This window comes from Neoarius graeffei, chromosome 22, assembly GCF_027579695.1.
Source record: "Neoarius graeffei isolate fNeoGra1 chromosome 22, fNeoGra1.pri, whole genome shotgun sequence".
Taxonomy (NCBI): Eukaryota; Metazoa; Chordata; class Actinopteri; order Siluriformes; family Ariidae; genus Neoarius; species Neoarius graeffei.
Window position 1 is genome coordinate 45,091,336 of NC_083590.1, and position 27,025 is coordinate 45,118,360.

Sequence of the window (27,025 nt, forward strand, 5' to 3'; positions counted from 1 at the left end):
ATGCTGAAGTGCATGTCCAGACGCAGCCGCTCCCTGCTGTCCCTCTCTCTAACCTCTCTGGCCCTGACTCTCTCTGTGCTGGCCTTCTGCACCTCCTACTGGTGTGAGGGGACACACAAAGTAGTGAAACCACTCTGCCTGTCTGTTGTGAAAATGAAGAACTGTGGCCAGAACAATAGCTGGCCCTACACCACCGGTAAGAAGGATTCAAGTTGCACAGATAGCTGCAGAGGCATTTTCATATGGACTGTACAGTGGTGCTTGAAAGTTTGTCAACCCTTTAGAATTTTCTATATTTCTGTATAAATATGACCTAAAACAACATCGGGGCAGCATGGTGGTGTAGTGGTTAGCGCTGTCGCCTCACAGCAAGAAGGTCCTGGGTTCAAGCCCAGTGGCTGGCGAGGGCCTTTCTGTGTGGAGTTTGCATGCTGTCCACGTGGGTTTCCTCCAGGTGCTCCAGTTTCCCCCACAGTCCAAAGGCATGCAGGTTAGGCTAATTGGTGGCTCTAAATTGACCGTAGGTGTGAATGTGAGCGTGAATGGTTGTCTGTGTCTGTGTTAGCCCTGCAATGACCTGGTGACTTGTCCAGGGTATACCCTGCCTCTCGCTCATAGTCAGCTGGGATAGGCTCCAGCTTGCCTGAGACCCTGTAGGACAGAATAAGCAGCTACAGATAATGGACGGATGGATAAAACATCAGATTTTCACACAAGTCCGAAAAGTAGATAAAGAGAACCCAGTTAAACAAATGAGACAAAAAATATTATACTTGGTCATTTATTTTTTGAGGAAAATGATCCAATATTATATATCTGTGAGTGGCAGAAGTATGGGAACCTTTGCTTTCAGTATCTGGTGTGACCCCCTTGTGCAGCAATAACTGCAACTAAACGTTTCCGGTAACTGTTGATCAGTCCTGCACACCGGCTTGGAGGAAATTTAGCCCATTTCTCCATACATAACAGCTTCAACTCTGGGATGTTGGTGGGTTTCCTCACATGAACTGCTCGCTTCAGGTCCTTCCACAACATTTCGATTGGATTAAGGTCAGGACTTTGACTGGGCCATTCCAAAACATTAACTTTATTCTTCTTTAACCATTCTTTGGTAGAACAACTTGTGTGCTTAGGGTCGTTGTCTTGCTGCATGACCCACCTTCTCTTGAGATTTAGTTCATGGACAGATGTCCTGACATTTTCCTTTAGAATTTGCTGGTATAATTCAGAATTCAATATTCCATCAATGATGGCAAGCCGCCCTGGCCCAGATGCAGCAAAACAGGCCCAAACCATGATACGACTACCACCACCATGTTTCACAGATGGGATAAGGTTCTTATGTTGGAATGCAAGGTTTTCCTTTCTCCAAACATAACGCTTCTCATTTAAACCAAAAAATTCTATTTTGGTCTCATCTGTCCACAAAACATTTTTCCAATAGCCTTCTGGCTTGTCCATGTGATCTTTAGCAAACTGCAGATGAGCAGCAATGTTCTTTTTGAAGAGCAGTGGCTTTCTCCTTGCAACCCTGCCATGCACACCATTTGTCGTTCAGTGTTCTTCTAATGGTGGGCTCATGAACATTAACATTAGCCAAAGTGAGAGAGGCCTTCAGTTGCTTAGAAAGTATCCTGGGGTCCTTTGTGACCTCGCCGACTACTACACGCCTTGCTCTTGGAGTGATCTTTATTGGTCGACCACTCCTGGGGAGGGTAACAATGGTCTTGAATTTCCTCCATTTGTACACAATCTGTCTGATTATGGATTGGTGAAGTCCAAACGCTTTAGAGATGGTTTTGTAACCTTTTCCAGCCTGATGAGCATCAACAATGCTTTTTCTGAGATCCTCAGAAATCTCCTTTGTTCGTGCCATGATACACTTCCACAAACATGTGTTGTGAAGATCAGACTTTGATAGATCCCTGTTCTTTAAATAAAACAGGGTGCCCACTCACACCTGATTGTCATCCCATTGATTGAAAACACCTGATTCTAATTTCACCTTGTAAAACTTTGAGTGGGTGGGTGGAGCACAGAAGTACGGCAGGCCAGAAGTGAGTTTCCAAAAACTCTGTCACACTTTTCAGCGTTTACACTCTACCAGACTCTCAGACATGCGCGCACACACATCAGTCATCTGGTTGGGGAGAGAGCTCCCTTCGTCTGCTCTCTCCTTCCTTATATAAGGTGCGGTCACTGGGGAAGACACACAAACACAGGTTAATTGACATCAGGTGCAATGATTCTGCCACTTACCTTCCCTCACTCTGCCCTCCAGTCACAGACTGACGCTTGACCACACCCCCGCTGCCACATACCCCCACTGCCCGACTCAGGCCGGGCAGCCGTCTGGCCTGCAGCCGAGACCCCCCCCCTGACAGGAGAGGAAGTCCTCCACGACCATCTGCGTCCCCAGCCTGTGGATCACCTTGAAGTTAAAGGGCTGGAGTGCCAGATACCAACGGGTGATCTGCGCATTGGCATCCTTCATGCGATGGAACTACTGGAGGGGCGCGTGGTCCGAACAGAGGGTGAAAGGGCGTCCCAGCAGGTAGTAGCGGAGGGCGAGGACCGCCCACTTGATGGCTAGGCACTCCTTCTCTATTGTGCTGTAGCGCCCCTCACGCACTGACAGCTTCCTGCTGATGTACAGCACGGGGCGATCCTCCCCCTCCACCTCCTGGGACAAAACAGCCCCCAGCCCTCTGTCCGACGTGTCCATCTGCAACATAAAGGGGAGAGAAAAGTCAGGGGAGTGTTACAGTGGCCCCCGCACAGTGCAGCCTTCACCTCAGAGAAAGTCCGCTGGCATTGTTCCGTCCACTGGACCGGATCTGGTGCCCCCTTTTTAGTGAGATCAGTCAGCAGGCTGGTGACGTCTGAATAATTAGGTATAAACCTACGATAGTAGCCAGCCCCAGGAACTGTCTCACCCCCTTTTTGTTCGGGTAGCCTGTAAGGGCGGCAGCGCACTACCACCCCCGGGGGCGTCTCAATGTGGTGTTCTATGAGGCGGGTGTGGCCGGGCAGGGGCGTGAACACGTCCGAAAATTCGGTCTGCAACTGGGCAACCTCCATGAGTTGGGTCGGGGAGAGGTGGTCTCCACAGGGGACCGGAGAGGAAACGATGTCAATGTCCCTTTTTGAACCTCCGGCCCCAGCTCCACCTTCTCCGGAACCACCACCACCAATGCCACGGGGACCTCCTCGTTCCAGAGTTTGAGCAGATTGAGGTGGTAAATCTGTAGCGCCCCACCCCTGTCCATTCGCCTCACCTCATAGTCAATGTCCCTGACTCACCGTGTGACCTCAAAGGGTCCTTGCCACTTGGCGATCAATTTGGAGCTCGACGTGGGCAACAGCACGAGTACTTTATCTCCCGGTGCGAACTCCCTAAGGCGCGTACGCCTGTCATACAGGTGGATTTGCCGTTCTTGGGCCTGCCGCAAATTTTCCTGGGTTAGGTGTGTGTGTGTGTGGAGTTTTGCGCGCAGGTCAATAACATATTAGATTTCATTTTTGCTCGGTGAAGGTCCCTCCTCCCAATTTTCCCTCAGTACATTTAGGATGCCGCGCGGCTTATGCCTATATAATAATTCGAACTGGGAGAACCCCGTGGAGGCTTGTGGGACCTCTTGCACTGCAAATAACAGGGATTTGAGCCATTTATCCCAATTGCGTGCATCCTTGCCTACAAACTTTTTATGTTCTTGAGGGTGCGATTGAACCATCCGACTAAACCATCCGTTTGTGGGTGATAAACGCTGGTGCGGATTGGCTTAATTCTCAGTAACCTATACAGTTTGTGCAGCATGCATGACATAAACCAAGTGCCTTGATCAGTCAGAATCTCTTTGGGGATTCCGACTCGGGAGATGACGTGGAAGAGCGCTTCCGCAATACTGCGTGCTGAGATATTGTGAAGAGGCACTGCTTCCGGGTATCGCATTGCATAGTCCACCAGAACTAAAATAAAGCGATACCCTCGTGTTGACCGATCTAATGGCCTGACGAGATCCATCCCAATTCTTTCGAACAGGGTCTTGATTAATGGTAGAGGGCGCAAAGGTGCTTTTGGAATGGCCGCTGGATTTACTAACTGGCATTCGCGGCATGCCGTACACCACCTACGGACATCGCCGTGAATCCCTGGCCAATAGAACTGGGCCATTATTCGGGCTAGTGTCTTATCCTGCCCCAAGTGTCCAGCCATGTGATTAAAGTGAGCCGCCTGGAATACCAATTCCTGGCAGCTCTTTGGGATCAAAAGTTGTGAGACCGTCTCCTTAGTCTGAGTGTCCTGCGTCACTCTGTATAATCCATCCCTCATAATGGAGAAATAGGGGAAGGACGGGGTGGCATTTGGCTGGAGCGTTTGACCATCGATTACTCTCACTTGGTCAAACGCATGCCGCAGAGTCTCGTCTCACGATTGCTCTAACGGGAAATCCACAAGGGATTCCCCGAGAGAGGGAGGAGGAGCCTGCTGCTCCTCACGCTGATGCGGAGATGACGTAGATGGCTCTGTGACAGCTGCTCCCGCCAATGCCACACTGGGACCTCCCCGTGCTAAACTACGGCAGGACCCACTCTTCACTAAATGAGTCATTAATTCCCGAAATCCCGGCCAATCAGTCCCCAAAATTATCGAGTGGGTAAGGCGAGGATTAACCGCCGCCTTTACACTAAATTTCTCCCCTCGAAATAGAATGTGGACCAACACTAAAGGGTAGTTGTGAACATCCCCATGCACACACAACACCTTCACCAATTGTGCTCCCCCCAATGCCTCCCTCTTGCACCGGGCTTTGGTGGATTGAGGTCTGATTACAGCCAGAGTCCACCAAAGCCTGATACGTATCCCCTTGGACACTCACTGATATGCGATACGCTCCGGCCCGATCGAGGGCGGTTCCTGGCACGTCAGGGATCCGGGCCAACGCGCCCACCTCCATGGCCAAGCACTGATGCTGGAGGTGCCCCGGCTCCCCACAGCGCCAGCAAACCAGCCCGGGCTTTCTCTCTGCACCGGCGCTCTGGGGCTCACTCACCTGAGGGGGGAGAGAGACAGACACAGAAGCGAGAAACGGGAGGGCACCGCGGGTGCGGCGGGCTGGCTGGGGTGGACGAGGAACAGAAGGGAAGGGGGGAGAGGAGAGGTGAGAAGAGGAGACATGCTGTCTTGCCATGGGAACAGCCGCCAAATGATCCTCCGCCAACTCTATGGCCTGATCCAGCAATGCCGGGCGATGGCACTGGACCCACTCCGCTGTTCCTTTGGGAAGTCGGATAATGAACTGCTCCAGTGCCACCAGATCGACGATTCCCTCGGCGTCGCGGTTGTCAGCCCTCAGCCACCGCCAGCAGGCATCTCAGAGTTGCTGGCCAAATGCGAATGGCCGGCCGACCTCCTCTAGGTGTAGAGTGCGGAAGCGCTGGCGTTGTTGTTTGGGGGTGCACCCCACACACTGGAGGATGGCCCAGCACAGGTCTGCATAGACCAGCCGGCTGTCGGCAGGGAGCTTTAGCGCGGCCAGCTGCGCCTCGCCTGTTAGCAGGGGGAGGAGGCGCGCTGCATGCTGTTCCACCGGCCAGCCCCAGGCCTCTGCTGCTTGTTCGAATAGCGCAAGGAAGGCCTCGGGGTTGTCGTGCGGGCCCATCTTTGTTAGGGTGAGGTGGGGTGGGGTGGAGGCGGTGGACCCCGCCGACGCGAGGAGGTGCCAGAAGGCCTGACAATTTTCCTGTTGTGCCAGCACCAGGGCCTCGAACCGTTGCTCCTTTCGGAGGGCGATCAGCACCTGGTGCTGGCTCTGTTGGGCCGTGGTGAGGGCGGTGGATCAGGTCTGCGAAGGGGGAGGACTCAATGGGGCTGTTCTCCTCTGTGCTCCGTCCCGGGTTTCGGCACCACTGTAAAACTTTGAGCGGGTGGGTGGAGCACAGAAGTACGGCAGGCCAGAACTGAGTTTCCAAAAACTCTTGGTCACACTTTTCAGCATTTACACCAGGGGTGTCCAAACTGATCCATAAAGGGCCATGTGGCTGCAGGTTTTCATTCCAGCCATGCAGCAGCACACCTGATTTGGCTTATTCAATCAACTGACACACCCACCCTTTAATCAAGGGTGGGTGTGGCTGCAAGTATTTGACTGTGTGAAGACAGTTCAGTTGATTGAATGAGCCAAGTCAGGTGTGCTGCTGCATGGCTGGAATGAAAACCTGCAGCCACACGGCCCTTTATGGATCAGTTTGGACACCCCTGATTTACACTCTCCCAGACACTCAGACACGCGCGCGCACACATCAGTTGTCTGGTTGGGGAGAGAGCTCCCTCCCTCCGCTCTCTCCCTCCTTATATAGGGCGCAGTCACTGGGGAAGACACACAAACACAGGTTAATTGACATCAGGTGCAGTGATTCTGCCACTTACCTTCCCTGACTCCGCCCTCCAGTCACAGACTGACGCTTGACCACGCCTCCGCTGCCACACACCTTCAAATGAACTACTAATCCTAGAGGTTCACATACTTTTGCCACTCACAGATGTGTAATATTGGATCATTTTCCTCAATAAATAAATGACCAAGTATAATATTTTTGTCTCATTTGTTTAACTGGGTTCTCTTTATCTACTTGTGTGAAAATCTGATGTTGTTTTAGGTCATATTTATGCAGAAATATAGAAAATTGTAAAAGGTTCACAAACTTTCATGCACCACTGTATGTACAGTAGCAGTCAAAAGTTTGTACACACCACTCATTCATAGGTTTTTCTGTATTTTGATTGTTTTCTACATTGTAGAACAATACCGAAGACATCAAAACTATGAAATAACATATGGGATGTATATGGAATTATGTCATAAACAAAAAAAGTGTTTAAAAAATATGTTTCCTATTTTAGATTCTTCAAAGTATCCAGCGTTTACTTTGACACTTTACACACTATTCGCATTATCTTAACCAGCTTCATGAGGTCGTCACCTGAAATACTTTTCAATTAACAGGTCTGCCTTGTCAAAAGTTAATTAGTGGACTAGTTTCTTAATGCATTTGAGATCAAACAGTAAATAGTAAATCATAAAAATACAGTAAATAGCCCTATTCCACAACTGCAGTAACCCATATTATGTCAAGAACCACTCAACTACGTAAAGAGAAACAACATCCATCATTGCTTTTAGACATGAAGTGTCTTTTAATTCATAAAAATAAAGACAAAACACTGAATTAGAAGGAGTGTCCAAACTCTTAACTGGTACTCTATCTATCTATCTATCTATCTATCTATCTATCTATCTATCTATCTATCTATCTATCTATCTATAGACAAGATTATAAATATTTATGGCTTTGGAATGAAATCTTAGTCATCTTCATCTTCAACACAAATTTGCATTTCATTTGCAGTGAATCCATATAATCTCATTAATAATTATATATAATGTAATGATTTATAATTTAAGAGCTATCCACACATTTTCCCCTCTATCTCCACTCCAAACCCCAACACAGAGAGCCCAACTCTAAAGCCTGAGTCTAATGTGACAGTTTCCCCAAAGCAGAAGAAGGAGCAAGTCCTAATGAAGGCAAAGAAGCTGGCCAATGTAGTCCAATATATCTGGGAAACAGGAGAGGACAAATACATGCTGAGATACTTTCACACGGGTTTCTGGCTATCTTGTGAAAAACACCATAGCGGTGAAGGTAAGACAGCAATTGTCCTTTTTCTGGCTATTTCTTCTCCAAGAAAATCAGAATTTACATACATTTAGCAGATGCTCTTATCCAGAGCAACTAACATCACAGCAGTTGGAAGTTAGGTGCCTTGGTCAAGGGCACTTTAGCCATTCCTGCTGGTCCAGGGAATCAAACCAGCAACTTTTTAAGCCCAAAGCTGCTTCTCTAACCATTGTGTCCCCAGGTTCAGTATATCGCCTTCCTAATTAATTACCATACAATTCAGGTTGGACTGTGTCCAGTGATGGTTAACTGAGGTTATTTACACACACACAAATGTATTTATAAGCATGGAACAGTGAAGTGAGGATGCCGAGAAACCATCACACATGACGACACTTTTTCTGTGTGAACTGAACACTGAGTCATGTATATTCCCTGTTCCCTTGCATCCCCAGGTCTACACTTTTTTAGATCAAGTTAATTCAAGTAAAGGAGCCATGGTCGCAAGCAATTTTTACCTCTAACTTTGATAGCAATTTGCTGCTGCTACTACTACTACTATTATTATTATTATTATTATTATTATTATTATTATTATGTGGTGTAGTGGTTAGCACTGTTGCCTCACAGCGAAAAGGTTCTGGGTTCCAGTCTAGTGGCCGACAAGGGCCTTTCTGTGTGGAGTTTGCGTGTTCTCCCCATGTCTTTGGTTTGCTCTGGGTGCTCTGGTTTTCCCCCAAAGACATGCAGGTTAGGCTAATTGGTGGCTCTAAATTGACCATGAGTGTGAATGGTTGTTTGTGTGTCAGCCCTGTGATGATCTGGTGACTTGTCCAGGGTGTACCCTGCCTCTTGCCCATAGTCAGCTGGGATAGGTTCCGGCTTGCCCGCGACCCTGCACAGGATAAGCGGCGACAGATGATGGATGTATTATTAGTAGTATTGCTACAGTAATAGGAAATAAGTCTTCAGACACATTTGTGACTGTTATTTAATATACCTTCAGTATATACAGTATATCCACTTTAAATTTAGTTTTTTAACACTGTGTTTACAAAAAGGTGTGTATCCATAAGAATTACCAAAAAAGGATATGTTGAAAAAAAAACTTTGAGCAATAATGACCATTCTACATCAACAAAATAAGTCTTGGAAATGAAGAAAAGAATCTTGATGCTGTGTTTTAAGAATAACATTTTCATGATTTGGCCAGTAAAATTACCTAAAGCACATCTGCTGAAAATTTGCCTGGCCTTGTGCATTCACTTCTTTTGCTAAACTGTAGTCATATGAATAGTGCAATCCCCCAGAAATTGTAAGCAATCTTATACAGTTTTCTAATGATATTGAACAAAATAATTTATCATCTAAATGGGTTTAAAATTAAATCAGGGTGTAATTTTGTTTCCGTTTCAGGAGAGAAATGTCGAAGTTTCATTGAGTTGACTCCTGGAGAAGCCCAAGGTAAACCCATACAGTCTGTAACTATACTTCTGTGAGCAGCAGGGTTGGTGAATATGCACCTGTTTTGTGCATGCACATGCTGACCAATATCTTCATTAAAACCATGAAGTGACTATTCGATGTAGCATTAGTGATAGTCTTGTCATAGTCAACGTTCTTTTGGAACCTTCTCCCTACATTCTGCTGGTGGTTATTTGGTGTTCAAAGAACCACAGCTATGTATGTAACTACAACGCCAAATCAGAAAAAGTTGGGATGGTATGGAAAATGCAAATAAAAAACAAAGCAATGATTTCTAAATTTACTTTGACTTGTATTTCATTGCAGACAGAATGAACAAAGATATTTCGTGTTTTGTCTGTTCAACTTCATTTCATTTGTCTGTATACATCTATTCCTGCATTTCAGGCCTGCAACACACTCCAAAAAAAAGTTGAGACTAGGGAATTTAGGGCTAGTAATGAGGTAAAACAAACAATGTTGTGATTTTAAACATGTCATGTCAACAGTGTATTTGTAATGTATTCATGATTTGGTACAAAATCAGTATTAAGTAAAGGACGAGCCTTTGAGAAGCAAAGATGGTCCTAGGATCTCCAGTTTGTCAACAAATGCATGGGAAAATTATCAAAACATTTAAAATCAATGTTCCTCAAAGAAAGATAGGATGGGATTTGGATATTTCACCCTCTATGTTGCATAATGTAATTAAACAATTCAAGGAACCTGGAGGAATTTCATTGTGTAAAGGGAAAGGGCACAAGCCTAAGTTGAACACTTGTGATCTCTGATCCTTCAGACGGCACTGCATCAAGAACCGTCATTCATCTATAGCTGATAAAACCACATGGACTCTTGATTACTTTGGCAAACTTTTGTCGAGCTCTATAAGACAGAGTTACATCCACAAACACCAGTTAAAACTTTTATTGTGCAAAAAGGAAGCCTTATGTTAACTGTGTCCAGAAGCACCACTGACTTCTCTGGGCTCGGAGGCATCTGGGATGGACCATCACACAGTGGAAACATGTATTGTGGACAGATGAATCAGTATTCCAGGTCTTTTTTCTTTTTTTTTTTTTTAAAGAAATGGACACCAGGTACTCCAGAGTGTTACCAGCAACAAGTCCAAAACCCAAGGTGTGTCATGGTATGGGTTTGTTGTCAGTGAACTTGACAAATCTAACTTATACCTCTGTGATGGCAGAATTAATGCAGAAAAGTACACTGAGATTTTGTTGCAACATATGGTACTTTCAAGACGATATCTTTTCCAGGGGTATTTCAACAAGACAATGCAGAACCAAATTCTGCACACATTACAAAGGCGTAGCTGTGGAAGTTTGTGGAAGCTGTGGGTGTCTGTCCTCTCTGTCCCCAATAGAGAATGTGTGGTGAATTTTGAAATAAAAAAAAATATGATACCCCCTTCCTGTCGCACACCTTAAGACCTGTTTGGAGGAGGAATGAGACAAAATAACACCTGAAACACTTCATCTCTTGGTGTCTTCAGTCCCTTAACATCTTTTAACTGTTGTGAGAAGGAATGGCAACATTTGAAAGTGGTAAATACTTTACTGTCCAAACATTTTTTAAAATGTGTTGCAAGAATCAAAATTAAAATGTTTATTTTGAAAAAACAATAACATTTGAGGTAAATCATCATATAATGTGCTAGTTTGTTTTTGAATGCAATACAGATCAAAGGTTATTTACAAATCATTGTTTTCAGTTTTAATTTAAATTTGCAACATACCATCTCAACTTTTTTGGATTTGAGGTTGAAGTAGTGTTGTGGGACTTGAGATCCATATTTTTTGAAGGTCTCAGTCTTGTTTCAGAATCGACCGCATTTTTACTTGCACTTGTCTCAGTCTTAGACATGGAGGACTTGGAATTTTATTTCAAGACTGGTCAAGATCACAACTGCTGGGATTTCACTAAATTGCCCGTGCATTGTCTGATTTTTTTTTGTTAACATCGTTACTGCGATTAGATGCAAAATTATCTGCTTCAGATGCAACCAATAATATGACTCATTATTGTAAGGAATTTTTTGTTCCTGTTAACAGCTGTCATTCCTCCCCACCCTCTTCACACACGTCCTGGTCATGATTTGGTCTCGCCCTGCCTTGTTCTTGGTCTCAACCCCTCAAAGTTTTGGTCTTGTCTCGATCTGGATACACTCTGGTATTGGTCATGACTTGGTTTAGGTGGTCTTAACTACAACACAAGTAACTAATATTCTTTTTCACTTTTATTAGCCTCCAGGCAGTGAATATCACCTGGACAGCATGTGCCATAATGCCATGAAGAACCAACCCGCATTAGGGCTAACTGAAAGATGTTTGGAGATTACCTCTGTGTTCATTCATCGTGGAGGGGCGATGTTAGCCTTATACAATGTGGACAGTATGCACAGTGATGCTCAGCTAGCTACAGTGCAGATTTTCTGGAGCATCATGTGTCTAAGTAATGCCCATAAGGAGGAGATGCTCCTCATAGAGTTGCATGTCACTTTTGATCTAAATAGCACCATCTGGCATAACAAGAACACTCAGCTAACTCATTTGATTGGTTAACAAAACCCCAGAGTCAACCACAAGCTTGCTGGTAGTCTTCCTGTTCCAAAGCATGAAGTTCTGCTACTATTTTTTGCATAAGTGGCAGCTAGTATAAAGGTCAGTCTGTAGAGATATTCATTTCACTTCAGAAGAAGAAGCCAAGCCTTTATTTGTCACATGTACACTTAAGCGCACAGTGAAATTTAACCTCTGTATTTAACCCATCTGAAACAGTGAACACACACATGCGCACACAAGTGAGCAATGAGCGCACACACATACCCAGAGCAGTGGGCAGCTATGCTACAGCACCCGGGGAGCAGTTGTGGTTTAGGTGTCCTTGCTCAAGGGCACTTCAGCCCAACCTCAGGCCATGGCTGCCCCATGTTAACCTAACTTCAGCATCCTGCAAGGGCTTCTTGTTAGGGCTGGTGGAGGTATGGTGAAGTTAGGATCCAAAAACAGAACAGACAGTAATCCAATAAATAAGACAATTTAATACAGGGAAGAAAGGGTGTGGCAAAAGATAAAGATTTTAGAGACGAGAGGTTTAAGCTGTCAAGTCAAGTTTATTTGTATAGAGCTTTTAACAATAAACATTGTCGCAAAGCAGCTTTACAGAATTTGAACGACTTAAAACATGAGCTAATTTTGTCCCTAATCTATCCCCAATGAGCAAGCCTGTGGCGACGGTGGCAAGGAAAAACTCCTTCAGACGACATGAGGAAGAGACCTCGAGAGGAACCAGACTCAAAAGGGAACCTATCCTCATTTGGGCAACAACAGACAACATGACTATAACATTAATAGTTTTAACATGAAGACAGTTTTGTTGATGTAATTCTTCACTGATGGAAACTTGAGTGCAAAACTGTTCATGACAACTGCAGTCCTAAAGTTAGCAAGTCAACTGTAGTCCTCAGCCATAAAAGCATTACTGTAAGAGTCCAGAGCATCCTCCAGGTGTAACCCTCAACTGTCCTCATGGGGCCGTCCTCCACAGGAGCGATGCAATAAAACTCCAACCAGACACAGGGCACCAGGATGGATCAAGCAGGTCCAAGGGGCAGAAGAGGCCAGCATCTCAATCCCAGGACCAACATGTAACTCAGAGGGACAGATTGGGAGGGAAAACACAGGTTGTTAGGTATGCCCTAAAAATGACATAAGTATTAAGTCGGTGTGGTAGGCTCGCAGAGACGAGAGTCTTGACATCAGGCATAATACACAACAATGGCATGTTAATATGGTTAAAAAAATATGACCTGCTCTGGCTGGATGCTTGATTGGGTGATGGGAGCACACTCCTCAGCAATGATGGGATGCAGATGGGACCCTTAGGGCTGGACAAGACAATTCAGTTACATTTCACCGGGTCTGGGACATGCGACAGAATGTCTGACAGCCAATTCCCTGCAGGCTACGATAGCCAGTCGAGGTCTCCACCCTCTCCACCAAAAAATTTCCTGTTGACTCCATGTAACTCAGAGGGACAGATTTGGGGTGGGGGGGGAGAAAACACAGGTTGTTAGGTATGCCCAATGTCACCTGAATAAGTAGGAACAGTATACATATTGCACTGAGTACAAGCAGGGACTCCGGCAACTAACTATGACAGCATAACCAAAAGGGGAGAGCCAGAAGGTAACACAGGCATGAGGGAGCCCCAGAAAATAAAGCAGCAGCCACTACACTATCAACAAACTCGAGTGAGCAAGCGAGTGGGGACTGACAGCATCCATACATCCCAGTTTACCAAAACACCCTGTCTGAGGACCCTCCAGATCTACACCTTTACCTCATAAACACCATTAACAAAAGGTTTGACTAAACAGATATGTTTTCAGCCTAGACTTAAACGCTGAGACTGTGTCTGATTCCCGAACATTACTTGGAAGGCTGTTCCATAACAGTGGGGCTTTGTAAGAAAAGGCTCTGCCCCCTGATGTAGCCTTCACTATACGAGGTACCAGCAGATAGCCTGCACCTTTTGATCTAAGTAGGCGTGGCGGGTCATAGAGGACCAGAAGTTCACTCAGGTACTGTGGTGCAAGACCATTTAGTGCTTTAAAGGTCAATAGTAGTATTTTATAATCAATACGAAATTTGATTGGGAGCCAATGCAGTGTGGATAAGACAGGCGTGATGTGGTCAAGTTTTCTAGTTCTAGTAAGGACTCTTGCTGCTGCATTTTGAACTAACTGGAGTTTGTTTATGCACTTATTGGAACATCCAGACAGTAAGGCATTACAATAATCCAACCTGGAGGTAACGAAAGCATGAACTAGTTTTTCCGTGTCATGTAATGACATTAAATTTCTTAACAATATTTCTGAGATGAAAGAAAGCTATCCGGGTGATGTTATCAATGTGAGTTTCGAATGAAAGACTGGGGTCAATAATCACTCCGAGGTCTTTTACTGCTGCACGTGAAGAAACAGAAAGGCCATCCAGAGTTACTGTCTAATCAGAAAACTTACTTCTAGCTGCATGTGGTTCTAGTACAAGTACTTCAGTCTTGTCAGAGTTAAGCAGAAGGAAATGAATAAGCACCCAGTGTCTAATGTCCTTCACACATTCCTCAATTCTATTAAGCTGGTGTCTCTCATCAGGTTTTGCAGAAACATACAACTGTGTGTCATCAGCATAACAGTGGAAACTAATACAATGTTTACAAATAATATTACCCAGAGGTAACATATATAGAGAAAAAAGCAGTGGACCCAAGACAGAACCTTGTGGAACACCAAACTTTACCTCAGTACGTCTAGAAATATCACCATTTTATATCAACATACTGATAACGATCAGTTAAATAAGAGCTGAGCCAGGAGAGGGCCGTTCCCTTAACTCCCACAACATTTTCTAGTCTATCCAGAAGAATGGAATGATCAATGGTATCAAATGCTGCACTAAGGTCAAACAACACAAGTAGCGAGAGACAGCCCTGATCAGACGCCAACAGTAGGTCGTTTAATACTTTAACCAAAGCTGTCTCTGTGCTATGATTAGGTCTAAATCCTGACTGATACAATTCATGGATGTTATTCCTATGTAAATATGAGCATAACTGTTGTGCCACAGTTTTTTCAAGGATCTTGGAGATAAAGGGGAGGTTTGATATTGGCCTATAATTGGACAGCTGACAGGGACCAAGGTCAGGTTTTTTAATCAGGGGTTTGATAACTGCTAGTTTAAAGGATTTGGGTACATAGCCAATCGTAAGAGAAGAATTTATTTTTAGAAGCGGTTCAATTACTTCAGGTATTATCTGTTTGAATAGACGTGTAGGTAAGGGATCTAGTATGCAAGTTGAGACTTTTGATGCCGAGATTAATGAAAGTAATTCAGTTTCTTTCAGGGGAGTAAAACATTCTAACTGATGATCTGATAGAGTTATATAGTTAACTACAAGGTCACTTTCATTGTCTGACCTTAAATTAGTAGTTTGAATTTTTTGTCGGATATTCTCAATTTTGTCATTTTAAAAAATTCATGAAATCGTTACTATTATATACTGCAGGTGTGCATGTGTCTATAGTGGACTTATTCCTGGTTAATTTTGCTACAGTATTAAATAGGAATCTAGGATTATTTTTATCTTCTATTAGGGAGGAGAGATATGTTGATCTCGCAGCACTAAGAGCTTTTCTATCCTTCAGGAAGCTCTCCTTCCACGCTAATTTGAACACTACCAATTTTGTTTGACGCCATTTACGTTCCAATTTTCGAGTGGTCTGTTTTAATGTGCAAGTGTCATCATTATACCAGGGTGCTAATTTTTTGTCTCTGACCATTTTCCTTTTTAGAGGAGCTACATTATCTAAGGTATGGAGGAATGTTGACTCTAAACATTCAGTTGCCTGATCAAGTTCTGCAGGGGCTGACAGTGACCCAATCAAAGTTGATAACTCTGGGAGATCATTTATAAAGCTCTGTGCAGTAGTTGACATGAATGTATGTTTAATACAGTAGCGTGGTGAGGTGCATATATTATTACTCAGACATAGTTTGAATGAGATGAGATAATGATCTGAGATAACTTCAGACTGTGGAAGCATGACTATATTGTCTATGTTTAACCTGAATGTTAGTATTAGATCAAGGGTGTGACCATTATGGGTCGGTCCTAGAACATTCTGATTAATCCCTACTGAATCTAAAATGGACACAAATGCTGTTTTCAAAGGGTCTTCTGGGTTATCGAAGTGAATATTAAAATCTCCGACAACTAAAGCTTTGTCTAAGGAAATAACCAGATCTGAGATAAAATCTGCAAATTCAGAAAGAAACTCAGAATATGGCTCTAGGGGCCTGTAAATAATAAGCAATGGAATTAACTGGGCAGACTTCTTTTTCGAGGCTACATATATTATATGAGTATGAAGAACTTCAAATGTATTAAATTTATAACCAGGTTTTTGTGTTACACCTAGATAATCATTATAAATAACCGCAATCCCTCCTCCTCTGCCAGTTTGACGAGGCTGGTGTATATAACTGTATCCAGGAGGACTCACTTCATTTAATGCTATATATTTATTTGGCTTAATCCATGTTTCAGTTAAACAAAGTACATTAAACTCCTGATCAGTAATGAGTTCATTAACCATTAGCGCTTTAGATGTAAGAGATCTAATATTTATTAGCCCCACCTTTAGATCAAAGGTGATAGCAGCAGCTGTACAGTCAGTATGATCTAATTTTATATTGATTAGGTTACTGGAGCAAACTCTCTGAAAATTTCTACCTTTTTGTTAAGCACGGGGAACAGACACACACTCAATGTAGTGGACCCTGAGTGACGACTCTGTGCAGCTAGCAGACAGTCGGTTTAGCCTGTTCATCTGCTCCGTGGCCTTGGCTCTGGATTGTCAGAAATTAACTAGGCCTGTTCTGAGACTATGACCCATGCTGCAGGAAATGAGAGCAGCACCTTTTTCTCTCCGTGCTTCCATGGAAGGCGGTTGCATTCTGCTCTCCCTCCTTTTTTTCCCTGCTTGTGCTTCTGTGTCTTGTCTCGTCTGCTGTACTTTTTGAAGAGACTCTTCCTGCATTACTTTCTAAACTAAAAAGCATAGAATTGATAAACTGGTCTCCTAACGAAATTGACAGTTTTGGGTTTCGGGGAACCCATTTGTCCTGCCGGAACGTTTGTGGCTGGTTACACGATGGATGCGTGGGAGCGGTGGCGGGTCATGTGCCTGGCGATTCTTTCTGTAGAGGACATTGAAGATATCTACCTATTCGGAACCATGATTACAGGACTTTTGCTGATTGGATTAGGCATTGCCCTGGTATATTGAGGAAATCAGACAACGGTGACAGCTGTTCAAAGCCCCACAAAGCTGCCCGATATGATTGGAGTGGTGGGCAAAGCTGTTGGCACTTGGACTGTGGACATTCAGAACTTTAACCACAAAATGGTTATCTCGGAGTAGCTTTCAGCTTTGCAAGGAATACGTTTTTCGGAGATCAATTTGAATAGAATGGACAGATATGGACAAGTGGTGAGGATGTCCAAAGACTGCATCTGGAAAGAGCAAACAATTCATATCTTATCGACATTCGGCGCCCTGAGACAGAACCGGCCTTGTTTCAGGCCGTTGCTGAGAAAACATTTCCCCCTGAAGGTCAATGCCGGGAGACACTCTCATTCCTTGCATTCCTCTCTAACTCTCTGCGGTCACCATTTTTACCCCCAGTGTGACAAGCGGGTGCATGACCAGTGCCTTCATGGCTGCAGGAGCGGATGGCTGCTTGCTTGCACTGGATTACCTCCTCCACCCCCCCATCCCCTCCACCCCTTACCCCTGATTCCCCCCCCTTCAAGTCCCATGTTTAAAGTGTACCTGTGTTGTAGTTGTGCTTATGCAAAGATTTTTTAAATGTTCCCACACTGTACTCCTGACAGGAGCATAGTGGGGGGGGGGGGGGGGTGTTCTTTTTTTTCCTTATCTCTCATGTTGTGTTTCCTTTTTATCTTTATCCCTGTCTCCCTGTCCTGTCTACCCTATGTCAATTGTATGTTGTATACGTACGGACAGGTTGATGGCTAATTTCGCTGGTACATGTGACTAGTGGCAATAAAGGGCATCATCATCATCATCATCACCTTCCCGAGTGGGATGGATACCGTCCCACCCTAACAGGCCAGCAGTGCCCTCAAAATTAGCCCAATTATCTATAAAGCCCACACTGTTTTCAGAGCACCACCTGGACAGCCAGCAGTTCAGCGACCATAACCTGCTGTAAGCTATATCACCACGCCACATTGGGATGGGGCCAGAGCATACTACAGCATCGGACTTCGCCTTCACTAATTTAAACACCTCTACAAAGTTACTCTTCGTAACCTCAGACTGACGAAGGCGTATATCATTAGCTCCTGCATGGATAACTATCTTTGAGAACCTGTGCTTGCCTAGGACCCTAAGATTACCTGCTATGTCCTGCACCCTGGCTCCCAGTATACACCTGACTAAAGCTGCTGGTGCCCCTAAAGGCTGAGCTAATTTCACGTGCCATATGATAGAGTCCCCTATAACCAGAGCTCTTTCAGGATTCTCAGCGGGTGCATCACTAAGGAGAGCAAACCTGTTCAGCACGTGACGCGGAGAGGAGTGGTGCTCCCGTGAGTGAGCCTCAGCGGTAGCTTTGGCTCTATGCTTATGCCACCGAGCCGTCACCCATTCGCCCCACTGTAAGGGCTCTAATGCCAGAGTTGGGGGATTACTAACTCCACCTAGGGCATCCAGACTTTCCCCTACAGAAACTACACTGTCTTCTCTAAAGCCTGGACATGCGCTTCTAGCACTGTAATCTTCTCCGTCAGATAGCTAACTAATCTGCACTTATCACAAATAAAGCTAATAAAGCTATCGCTAGTGATGTAGGAAGAATGACCAAACATCCTGCACTCAGCACACTGAACAGGCTGAAGGTGTGCCATGATGAAAAGATTCACATACCTTAATCGAAGATCTGTTGATATTGTTACACCTGCTGGCTCAAGGCAAGTGCAACATAAAGGGAGACCACACCAAGTAGTACGTTCGATATATCGATATTTATTTAAATAATGAAAGAATGTCAGTAATATGTAAAATAAAAGTGTAATGTGTTGTGGTCTGGGTGCAAATAAGTTTAGCCAAACCAAAATGAAGGAGGAAGCTCCCTCTTGCCTTCTCGGGAGACCTTTTATAGGCCAAGCCCCCATTATCTACAATCCTCCACACCTGGACCATTCACCTGTTGATTGCACATTAAGCAACAGATGGACCAGGGTGGAGCTAAAGACACCCCAAAACAGACAAGGTAGTGACAATATTAAAGCAGATCTGATGTGTATGGCCTCCGCTTGTGGTCTTTACACAGGAGGAGAGAAAAAGAAAGCTTCCGGTCTCGGCGTTATTCCGAGCTGTGACACGTGGGGTGGATGTGTCGCATGGTGAGTGGTAGTGCCAGTCTGATGGAACATGGGTTGATTACCTTTTTGATGAGGAAGGGTCCTAGGGACTTGGGAGCCAGCTTGTGGGAGACGGTTCTGAGTGGCAGATGGCGTGTGGAGAGCATGAGTCATTACCCCACCCAGTAAGTGGGCACCTTAGAGCGCCGTTTTTCGGCCTGCCTCTTGGATGCTAGGGCGGAGCGAATGAGTTTTCTCTGGGCCAATGCCCATGTCCTCCTGCAGCGGTGTATGAAGGTCTGGGCTGAGGGTACGGTGACCTCCTTCTCTTGGTTGGGGAAGAGTGGTGGTTAGTAACCTAGGGAGGACTAGAAGGGTGAGAGACCTGTGGCAGATGAAGGAAGAGTGTTATGAGTGTACTCAATCCAGGGTAGGTACTTACTCCAAGAACTGGCATCCCTGAACGCCATGCACCTGAGTGCAACCTCCAAAGCCTGGTTTGCCCATTCTCCCTGGCCGTTGGTCTGTGGGTGGAAGCCTGAGGTGAGACTACAGGTGGCCCCGATGAGTTTGCAGAAGGCCCTCCAGAACTGTGCAGTGAACTGAGGGGCCCCGGTCAGAAACGATGTCGGTGGGTAGTCCATGTAGGTGGAAGATGTGGTGGACGAGTAATTCTGCGGTTTCTTTGGCTGAGGGGAGCTTGGGCAGAGGAATGAAATGGATGGTCTTGGAGAAACAGTCAATGACAGTGAGGATGCATGTGTTGCCACCTGAGTTGGGGAGTCCTGTGACAAAGTTCAGGGCGATGTGAGACCAAGGTCGATGTGGAGTCGGGAGGGGTCTTAGCAAGCCGGCAGGGGGTCGATTGGTTGTCTTGTTCCGGGAGCATGTGTCGCAGGCTGCCACGAACTCCTGGACGTCCTCCTTGATGGATGGCCACCAAAAGCGCTGCTGGATGAGTGCCAGGGTTCAGGTGGATCCCGGATGACAGGCCAGCTTGGAGCCATGACCCCACTGCAGTACCTGGGTTCACACAGGACAGGGAACAAACAGATGGTTAGGAGGAATGTTGTTGGGGTTATCTTCACCGGGGTCTTGCTCCAGGGCCCTCCGCATGAGCGTCTCAACCTCTAGAATGGCGGCTCCCACCAGGCAGCGTGAAGGAAGGATGGTCTCAGGTGGCTTAGGCTCCTCTTGGTGGGAAGAAAACATCCTGGATAGGGCGTCGGGTTTGCCATTCTTGGAGCCTGGGTGATAGGAGAGCGTGAAGTTGAACTGGGAGAAGAAGATAGACCAACGGGCTTGATGGGAATTAAGGCATTTGGCGGACTTGAGATACTCCAGATTCTTTTAGTCAGTCCAGACTAGGAAGGGGAGCTCCGACCCCTCGAACCAGTGCCTCCACTCTTCCAAGGCTAGTTTAACAGCCAGTAGTTCGCAGTCGCCGATGTCATAATTCCGTTCGGCTGGGGATAGCCGGCAGGAGAAGAAGGAGCATGGGTGGACCTTGTCGTCACTGGCCCTCTGGGATAGTATAGCTCCGACACCTGACTCGGAAGCATCGATCTCGACAATAAACTGCTTGGATGGATCGGGTATGGTGAGAATGGGTGCTGTGGTAAACCTGTGCTTGAGCGTGGAAAAGGCTTTCTCTGCTTCCTCCCCCCACTTGAATTGGGTCTTGGTTGAGGTCAGGGCTGAGAAAGGTCTGGCCACCATGCTGAAGTTGTGAATGAAGCGCCTGTAGAAGTTGGCGAATCCTAGGAAGTGCTGGAGCTCTCGTCTCGAAGACGGGGTGGGCCAATCGGCAGCTGCCTCGAGCTTGAAGGGGTCCATCTGGATCCTTGCCAGGTAGATGATAAATCCCAGAAATGAGACAAAGCTCAGGTGAAATTCATTCTTTTCCACCTTGACGAACAACTTGTTCTCTAGCAGGCGCTGAAGGACCTGCCAGACGTGACCCCGATGTTCCTCCAGGGAGTGGGAGAAGCTCAGGATGTCATCCAGGTACACGAAAACAAAGATGTTTAGGAAGTCAGTTAAGATGTTGTTAACGAGTGCCTGGAAAACTGCAGGTGAGTTGGTCAGGCTGAAAGGAACCATGAGGTACTCTTAGTGACCAGTGGTGGCGCTAAAGGCCGTCTTCCACTCATCCCCCTCCCTGATCCTGATGAGATGGTATGCATTGCATAGATCTAGCTTGGTGAATACCTTGGCTCCCTGGAGTAGTTCAAAGGCTGTGGTCTTGAGCGGTAGTGGGTAGTGGTTCTTGACCGTGATGGCGTTGAGACCCCGATAGTCAATGCAGGGGTGGAGCAACTTGTCCTTTTCCATGAAGAAGAATCCTGCCCCTGCTGGGGAAGAGGAAGGACGGATGATCCCAGCTGCCAAAGATTCAGGAGATGTGCTTCTCCATGGCTTGCTTTTAGAGTCGTCCTTTGGGTGGCACTGTCCCAGGTAGGAGGTCAAGTTCACAGTCATAGGGTCTGTGAGGAGAAAGGGACACTGTTTTGGGTCTTGTTGAAAACAAGTTTGAGATCCAGATATTCCAAAGGCACGTGAGAGAGGTCGGGGAACTCACTGGGTGAAGGCTGCGGTGGTTTGGCAGGAGGCAGAGCGGAGTTCAGACAAGAAGCTAGGGAGGACTAGCTCCAGCCTAGGATGGTGGTGTCAGCCCAGTTAAGGTGGGGGTTGTGCTGCCATTAACCATGGTAATCCTAAGACTTGGTGGGTACGTGGGGGTTGTTCATGACGTGAAGCTGGATGGTCTCCTGGGTGGTTACCAGAAATCCTTAGGGTGAGCGGGGCAGTAAGGTGGGTGATGCTGGTCAAGCCAGTGCCATTGAGTGTCAGGACAGTGAGAGGGACGTCAAGAGCAAGTAGCGGGATTCCCAGACACTTGGCAATGGCGGAGCAGATCAGCTTCCCGTCCGCCCCTGAGTTGACGAGGGCCTGGAGGTGGTGATGCTGGTTGTCATGGATAATGATGACAGGAAGTAACGGACGATTAGTGGGGGACTGATTCCGAGCGTTGCCCACCAGGGTCCCTTGATTCACTGCTGGGCTCATCCTTTTAGCGGGCAGGCTCAGCAGATGTGTCCCAGCTGACTGCAGTAGAAGCAGGCCTCCATGCTCCACTGGCGATGTCGTTCCTCCGCTGACACCCGAACCCGGTCTACCTGCATGGGTTTGACGGACGCGGCAGGAGGTGGAGAGGAGGTGAATCTGGGGCGGTTCTTCTCTCTCCTCCATTGCTGGATCCGAGTGTCGATGTGGTTGGGGAGGTCTGACAGCAGTTCCCGCGATTCCAACTCATCCTTGATGGCGTCGGACAAGCCGTGCAGGAACGCGTCGATCTGGGCGATCTCGTTCCAACCGCACAAAGCCTCCAACATCCGGAACTCAATGGCATAATCCAAGGTAGACTGGGACCCCTGCCGCAGCTCCATGAGCTCTCTGGCCACCTCCTGGCCAGACAGAGAGTGGTGGAAAGTTTGCCTCATCTCCTCAGAGAGATCCTTGAAACTGGAACAAAAGGGTGCATTGGCATCCCAGACCGCAGTCCCCCACTCTCTGGCCTTGCCGGTGAGGAACGTTATTGTATATGCTACCCGGGAGCATTCTGTGGGGAAGGCCAGAGGTTGCAGTTCTAGGATCAGCAAACATTGAGACAAAAGTGATCTGCAAGTACCTGGTTCTCCATTATAGGGCTGAGGTGCTGGAAGTCTCGGTTCGTGGAGAGAGGCGGTGGCAGGAGCTGAAGTAGGAGATGGCTGAGCAGGGGTAGGCATGGTTTGACAGTGCTGCATCTGCGTGGTGAGAAGGTTGAGTGCGTTGGACAGGGTGGCGAGGTTCTGGGTAATTTGTTGTAGGTCTTGTTGGTGGGTCCCGAGGAGAGTCCCTTGCTGCTGGATGGCCGTTCTCAGATGGGCAAGTTCCGCTGGATCCATGTTGGCCAGAACGTACTGTTGGGGCTGGTGGAGGTATGAAGTTAGGATCCAAAAACAGAACACAGACAGTAATCCAATAAATAAGATGATTGTAGGAATGGGGCGGCACGGTGGTGTAGTGGTTAGCGCTGTCGCCTCACAGCAAGAAGGTCCTGGGTTCAAGCCCCGGGGCCGGCGAGGGCCTTTCTGTGTGGAGTTTGCATGTTCTCCCCGTGTCTGCGTGGGTTTCCTCCGGGTACTCCGGTTTCCCCCACAGTCCAAAGACATGCAGGTTAGGTTAACTGGTGACTCTAAATTGACCGTAGGTGTGAATGTGAGTGTGAATGGTTGTCTGTGTCTATGTGTCAGCCCTGTGATGACCTGGCAACTTGTCCAGGGTGTACCCTGCCTTTCGCCCGTAGTCAGCTGGGATAGGCTCCAGCTTGCCTGCGACCCTGTAGAAGGATAAAGTGGCTAGCGATAATGAGATGAGATGAGATTGTTGGAATGAGAGCGGGTGGGTGGAGCACAGAAGTATGGCAGGCCAGAACTGAGTTCCAAAAAACTCTTTATTTGCATTTTTCAGTGACTACTTTTCACTCTCCCAGCCACACAAGCGCGCGCGCACACATACACACAAGTCGTCTGGTTGGGGAGAGAGCTCCCTTCCTCTGCTCTCTCTCTCTCTCTCTCTCCTTTTATAGGGCGTGGTCACTGGGGAAGACACACAAACACAGGTTAACTAACATCAGGTGTAGTGATTCTGCCACTTACCTTCCCTGACTCTGCCCTCCGTTCACAGACCGATGCTTGACCACAGCCCCGCTGCCACATACCCCCACCGCCCGACTCAGGCCGGGGAGCCATCCGGCCTGCAGCCGACTCCCCCCTCCCTGACGGGAGAGGAAATCTGCGCCCTTGGCCTGTGGATCACTTTGAACTTAAACGGCTGGAGTGCCAGATACCAACGGGTGATCCGCGCATTGGCATCCTTCATGTGGTGGAGCCACTGGAGGGGTGTGTGGTCCGTACAGAGGGTAAAAGGGCATCGCAGTAGGTAGTAGTGGAGGGCAAGGACCGCACACTTGATGGCAAGGCACTCCTTCTCTATAGTGCTGTAGCGGCCCTCACACACCGACAGCTTCTTGCTGATGTACAGCACTGGGTGATCCTCCACCTCCTGGGACGGAATAGCCCCCAGCCCCCTGTCCGATGCGTCTGTCTGCAAAACAAAGAGGAGAGTGAAGTCAGGGGAGTGTAATAGTGGCCCCCCACACAGTGCAGCCTTTACCTCAGAGAAAGCTCGCTGGCATTGCTCTGTCCACTGGACCAGATCTGGTGCCCCCTTTTTAGTGAAATCAGTCAGCAGGCTGGTGACGTCCGAATAATTAGGTATAAACCTACGATAGTAGCCAGCCAGCCCCAGGAACTGTCTCACCCCCTTTTTGGTCTTGGGCCTTGGGCAGGCCGCAATCACTGCTGTCTTATTAATTTGGGGACGCACCTGCCCATTGCCAAAGTGGAAGCCCAGATACCGTACTTTCACCCACCCAATCGCACACTTCTTCGGGTTGGCTGTGAGACCCGCTCAGCTCAGTGACCTAAGGACGGCCCTTAGGTGTTGTAAATGCTGCGGCCAGTCATTACTATAGATTATAATATCGTCCAGGTATATGGCTGCATAGGTGGTGTGGGGGGGAGGACCCTATCCATAAGCCGCTGGAACATAGCGGGCGCCCCAAACAGCCCAAAAGGAAGTGTGACAAACTGGTGTAAGCCAAACGGTGTGGAAAAGGCTGTTTTCTCTTGGGATAATGGAGTCAAGGGGATCTGCCAATATCCCTTTGTCAAATCCAGTGTCGAATAAAAATGAGCCGTGCCTAGTTGATCAAGCAACTCGTCAATATGAGGCATTGGGTACGCATCAAATTTAGACACTGCGTTGACTTTTCTATAGTCCACACAGCCCATATCCTAGTACTATTCACCATCCCTGGAAGTTAGGAGGGGTACAGTAGAATATATTTTACAAAGTGCTTGTACAAGGTGTGTGAGTCCAACTGTATATTAGACACCAGATATATCCAGAATGGGTTTATGAGGTTACCAAGATAGTCATTTTGTTTTTAACACTGGATTTTTAACAATAGATTAGATTAAACTAATCCTTTAGGAGGGTTCCCTCAGGGAAATTAAGATTCCAGCAGCATCATTACAAATAAACGGAGAAAAGAAATAGAGAAAAACTTCTTGATAAATTAAGTATTTACATATACAAATATAGCCCTGTGATGACCTGGCGACTTGTCCAGGGTGTACCCCGCATTTCGCCCGTAGTCAGCTGGGATAGGCTCCAGCTTGCCTGTGACCCTGTAGAACAGGATAAAGCGGCTAGAGATAATGAGATGAGATATACAAATATAAAAAGAATAAGATATGGGGAAGAGAGGAAGGGGGGAGAGAGAGGAGGGAGGAAAATGGGAAAAAATAGAGAAGAATGTCATCATCTTACATGTCTGGGTTTTTTTTTATATCTATATTCAGGGGTTCTTTGGCTCGCCTTGTTCTCAGAGTTCATGTATATCACTCTGCTGGCTATGGGATTCCTTATGATGTGGATGGAGTTGCTGTTGCTTTGCTTAAATAAGGAGATGTATGCACTCAAGGTCAATGCCTTTGCTGCCATTTGCACCGTTCTCTCAGGTGAGGTGTTGGGTATCCTGTTTAATACCTTGATGGTAGTAATGAAGGTAACATACACTATTTAGCCAAAAGTTTGTGGATACCTGATTATCACAAACATATGTGCTTGTTGAACATCCCATTCCAGATTTAGTCCCCCTTTGCTGTTATAATAAGCTCCACTCATCTGGAAAAGTGTTCCACTAAATTTTTGAGTGTGGCTGTGGGGATTTGTGTTCATTCAGCCACAAGAACATTCATGAGGTCAGCCACTGATGTTGGGTGAGGAGGCCTGTGATGCAGTTGATGTTGCAGTTCATTCCAAAGGTGCTTAGTGGGGTTGAGGTCAGGGCTCTGTGCAGGACACTTGAGTTCTTCCACTCCTACCTTGGCACACCATGTTATCATGGAACTCACTTTGTGCACAGGGGTATTGTCCTGCTGGAACAGGCTTGGGCCTCTTACTTCCAGTGAAGGACAATTGGAATTCCAGAGCATATTCTTGACAATTCCATCCATTGGACTTTGTGGCAACAATTTGGGGAAGACCCACATAAGATCCGGTGTCCACATACATTTGGCCATGTAGTACATCATGCTGAGCATCATTATGTCTTTTTATTTTCTGTTGTAAATTTCCATGCCATTGTCTCTGTTTCAGGAATGATGGGGATGGTAGCACATATGATGTACACTACAGTATTTCAGTTGACTGTGAGCATTGGCCCTAAAGACTGGAGACCACAGACCTGGGACTACGGCTGGTCATTTGTGTAAGCTTTAACCTTTTGTCTCCTTCTCTTTTAAACATTTTTGATGTAACTAAGTAATATTCTCCATTCTGTTTGATTTAACACTAACCCACAGCTCCCTTTCCTTCCAGTCTGGCTTGGATTTCTTTCACCTGTTGCATGGCTGCTGCTGTCTTCACCCTCAACTCCTACACCAAGAGGGTGATCGAGATGAAGCATCGTGCTCGTATTCGCTTGGAAGAGGCTGCCAGCCATGCCCCCCCTTATGACGATATAATCATGGCTGATGCTAGTGGCAGCATCTACTCCATCAACCTTCCTCTTCAGCACTGCCAGCAAGGGAAGTTGACTGACACCACATGGCCCTCTAGGAAGGAGTGTCTGCCTGGGCTGATGATGGAAGGAATGAACCCTGAGGGACTAGTGCTGGTAGGAAGGTGCAGGACACAGGGGTGTGAAGACTGTGAGAGAGAGATAGACAAGATGAACATAGTGGAAATATTGGAAAAAGAAGGTGATGAAGAGGATGATGGCATATGCTGA

The 27,025-nt window shown here is 46.7% G+C and overlaps 1 protein-coding gene across 1 annotated transcript; it reads left to right on the forward strand.

Moving 5' to 3' along the window:
* Positions 1–27,025, forward strand: si:ch211-232m10.6 (uncharacterized protein LOC572203 homolog). Its single transcript, XM_060903950.1, has 6 exons — positions 1–196; positions 7,516–7,707; positions 9,100–9,147; positions 25,593–25,751; positions 26,392–26,503; positions 26,614–27,025. Exons 1-6 carry the CDS (start codon positions 1–3, stop codon positions 27,023–27,025), a joined length of 1,119 nt encoding a protein of 372 aa, XP_060759933.1.